Here is a 3,947-nt window from a genome sequence, read left to right as displayed (position 1 = left end):
TGTCGTAAACACTACCATAATGGGTACATAACCTCCTTGACGTTACCACCCAAGCAATCAGGAAAAGTACAGTTTAATGCCTTTATTTATTACACTGAAGCTTCACCTCGCTTAACTGCATCTCTTCAACTAGTTTTCTCCCCTTATTTCGGTCTTTCTCAGTTTCTGCAAATCACCCAAGCTCATAATCCAGCAGGCAGACGGGGAACGGGGAAGGATCAGGCCCAGCTACGTCACCTGATGTGCGCTATTTAATTGGAGTTAGGTGCACTTCATGGGCAATCAGAGGGAGCGGATCAGAGACCGGGGGAAAGTCGGAAAACATCCACCATGGCTCCGTTTGAGAAAGCCCAGCACCCCAAGCCTTTCAAACAGAGGAAGAGCTTTGGTAATCTGCTTTTATAACGTGTTTAATAATCTCACCGGTCTGTATTATTTTTCTGACTCGCATCTTGTTATTTTTTTGTGTGGATAAGCAGCAACGCGAAAGCATGAGGTGGCAGGAATCAGGACTAAGTTTCCAACCAAAGTGCCGGTAAGTACATCATGAATCTGGGCCTAAATTATTTGACAGATTTTCCCCTGCTTCCTTCACCATTCCTACCAAACTGCACGTTTTGGTACAACCAATGAAAGGTGTGTTGTGCTATTTCCTGCATGCCATGTATCTTAAATGAGCTTTTAGTGTAAAGGATCCTTCAGGTCCAATCTAATGGTAAACTTTATATTCACACTTTCAGGATAAGCATTCATACTAAAGAATACATCATCTGTACAAATCATGATCGTGCCAGTGTGTAGTCTGAGATTGAGCTGACAAACTGTATATTTGCTTGTTGCTGGGGTCATGTTCACCTCCACCACTTTCGGACCACTGGTGTACAGGTAGACCATATGCACCTTTAAAGTAAGGTGAGAACCCCTTGATGGTACCATACCTGGACAAAGAAAAGTACAGTTTGCTACTTTTATTTATTTCTTATGTCTGAAAGTGTAGGTCTACAACATTGTAACTCCAGGAGGAAGCCATACACCCTTTTTTTTTCTGGATATCCTCAGTTGTGTCTATTATGAGTCTATATAAGTAATCCTGAACAGAGTTGATGTCATTTTAAGGAATATCAAACTCTACTGATGTGGGTCCTGAAACTTTTTTTTTAAAGATATGTTAAAGTTCAGATTTTGCTGTATATTTCATATTAGGAGTTTAGTGTGAATTGTTTGTAGGCTGCTAATACAAAAACTTTAGCATTGTGACATGTTTCATTTGATTTCTCTTTTAAACTGCCCACTAACTTTAGATATTTAAAGGTAATATTGGTATGTTGGTTCAGGACTAATGTTAATATCTTAAGATATTTTATAGCTCAATTACTTGTAATTAAACAAATCTGCTTAGTGTCTTACCTGTTTTTCTGTTAATCTCACTTTTTGTTGTATCTGAAATGGACTTTCATGAGTGCTCTACTTTTGCATGTGGTCTAAATGCTGTTTTCTTGCAGGTGATTTATTGAATGATGTGTTTGAGGGGAAAATAATCTACAAGTGCCCTTACCCATTGGTTTACTGCTAGAGGCCTAAAGACTTTATATATAAACTTCCCTCTCTTCTCTTCCACTGCCTTCATTATTCCTAGACTTCAAACCGTATACTTCTGTCAGGGCATACTAGGTTGGACATGTAATTAATTTACAAGTTATTGTTGGACTTTTCGCAGTATCTGTATCTTTACATGTGAATCAAAATTCTGATTTCACTGTCTCTCACTTCAGGATTTCAGTGTGAAGTGCTTGTGGGCCACTAATGTGAAAATGTTTACAGGTTAGTTTTGTGCATGTGTGCTGTATTTTTGCATGAAGTTGAAGTACTGTTTTCTCGCAGGTGATTATAGAACGATATCAGCGTGAGAAATACCTTCCACTATTGGACAAAACCAAGTTTCTTGTTCCCCAAGAACTCACCATGACACAATTTGTCACCATCATCAGGTGTGTTTCTTTATTTCTTTAGTAAGCTGCCTTTTATAATATTTGTCCAACCTTGGGAGTCTTAAATACTTGTAAATTTGGATCTATTGGTAAGATATAAAGCTCCAGTCACCCATAGCAGCTTTGGTGTCGTGCTGGTGCTTATGATTTAAGGACCTGAGGAATTTGGGTTGTATAACGGACAGGGTAGGTTTGTGTTTCTGTGGGAATGAGCTAAATTAAGGCCTGTCCCCTTTTACTAATATGGAAAGTGTTCTCATTTAAAAATAAATTTTATATATATTATGTAAAAAAGAAAGTGATTTAGGTTGAGAACTAGTACCAAAATTTGGCTGTAAAATCCTTTCTATGCATTGGAAAGGTTTGCTCCCTATAAAAATAAAATGAGTTAAAGGTGGAGGAAGGCAGACAAATTTGTCTGTCAATGTAAGTAGCTTATCGTTGTTGTAACTCTCAGATACTTGCACTACAGATTTTAGCTTTATTTGATGTTTTATATCCGGTTTGTCTGAATCTAAAATTTCGAAAAGATTAACTTGCTGAGCCAGCTAAATGGCAGTTTTGGAGGTTTTTTGTTAGTCACTCCCCCCCCCCCCCCCCCCCCACCCCCACTTCCCTTAAAAACCAGCTGACAATGTTCTAGATCAAAAGAAGTTGTGCAGAGGGAGCACACCTCAGCAACACAGAAGTGAACTCGTGATCAGAGTAGGCGTAGCCCTCTTTATACTGGGGAATAAACAATAGAACAATGCTATCAGTTATGATGTAAAATAGTGTTCATAATTGTATAGAAAGGGCATATACAAGATTCTACATGTGCTTACTAGGTAATAAAAGCTTCAGAAGATGGTTCCCTATATCATTAAGTAACTAACCAGCACAAGCACACTGATGGAATCATAAGTTATTCGAGAACACAGAAGCAAAATTCTCTTAACAGGCATTCCCATCATTTAGTTGCTGTAGCAGTGTCCTATTAAAATTCCTGTCTCCATTCAGTGCAGTTTTGTTACTTTATCAACTCAATTAAATTGTCTAAAGAGCCCTTGGGGGGGGAATGTGGTATCAGGTCAGTGAAATTGTACAGTTCATCTAATAAGCAATAAACATTGAGGGCAAAAGAAGCAATAAGAATTTTAAAAATGTAACATTGTTTTATCAATCTGTGCCCTGTTATACCTTGTGCTGCAAAATATTGTTTAGGTGTAAATGGGAGCAAAGAAGCCATTTTTGGATTTTCTCCATTTATTAAATAAATAAAATTTTAACTCCAATTTCTGTTTTTGAATTTGCTTCTTTGAGGTAATGGTGTGTTGAAAAATTGAAGGAATCTCACCTTGAGGATCTGCCATTTAATTGTCTCCTTTTCAGAAACCGGATGACTCTCATGCCAAGCCAGGCTTTCTACCTGCTCATCAACAATGCAGGCATTGCCAGCATGTCCCTCACTATGGCACAGGTGTACAAGGACCACAAGGATGAGGATGGCTTTCTCTATATGACCTATGCCTCTCAAGAAATGTTTGGACACTGGGAACGTGTGCACCAGCTCTCACGATGATAATCAGGAATGTTGCATGGGGATGTTTAAAAACTGTAGGTGAAGCACTAAATGTTTGTACATAATCTTGATTGTATAGTTTTAAAAACTCTGCGTTTTGCGTGTATGCACGCGTCATGGGAATGTTATGTTTTAATGAACAAGGTAATAAATTGTATCTCATTCTTGTGTCAGTTGCTAAAGTGTAGCTTTGTGTCAAACCTGGGCTTGTATTTTTTTAAACTCCTCCCCCTCCCTTTTTGTGGTACAGGAACATCTGAAATGTCTCCATATCCTTCTACCATAGTAAATAAGATATTACTTCTGATGGGTAGCTTGTAAACTAGCTTGAGTCTGTCAGGCAAGTATTATCCACTCAGGTTCAGGGCAACAGTCAGACCTGGGGTTTACAAGTCACG

General features: G+C 38.4%; 1 protein-coding gene across 2 annotated transcripts; it reads left to right on the top strand.

Annotated features, from left to right (window-relative positions):
* Nucleotides 1-271: 271 nt before the first annotated feature.
* map1lc3c (microtubule-associated protein 1 light chain 3 gamma) lies at nucleotides 272-3,717 on the top strand. Of its 2 annotated transcripts, none has more exons than XM_017477412.3 (4): nucleotides 272-388; nucleotides 480-535; nucleotides 1,882-1,988; nucleotides 3,360-3,717. In XM_017477412.3, the coding sequence occupies exons 1-4, from the start codon at nucleotides 331-333 to the stop codon at nucleotides 3,547-3,549; spliced, it is 411 nt and encodes a 136-aa protein (XP_017332901.1). In that variant the 5' UTR covers nucleotides 272-330; the 3' UTR covers nucleotides 3,550-3,717. The 2 variants fall into 2 exon arrangements, with proteins under 2 accessions (XP_017332901.1, XP_017332900.1); XM_017477411.3 differs by having other exon boundaries at nucleotides 273-388; nucleotides 477-535.
* Nucleotides 3,718-3,947: the final 230 nt, after the last annotated feature.

The sequence above is a fragment of the Ictalurus punctatus genome, chromosome 10 (assembly GCF_001660625.3).
Source record: "Ictalurus punctatus breed USDA103 chromosome 10, Coco_2.0, whole genome shotgun sequence".
In the NCBI taxonomy this organism is placed as follows: domain Eukaryota; kingdom Metazoa; phylum Chordata; class Actinopteri; order Siluriformes; family Ictaluridae; genus Ictalurus; species Ictalurus punctatus.
This window is presented reverse-complemented; position numbering and strand designations above follow the sequence as displayed.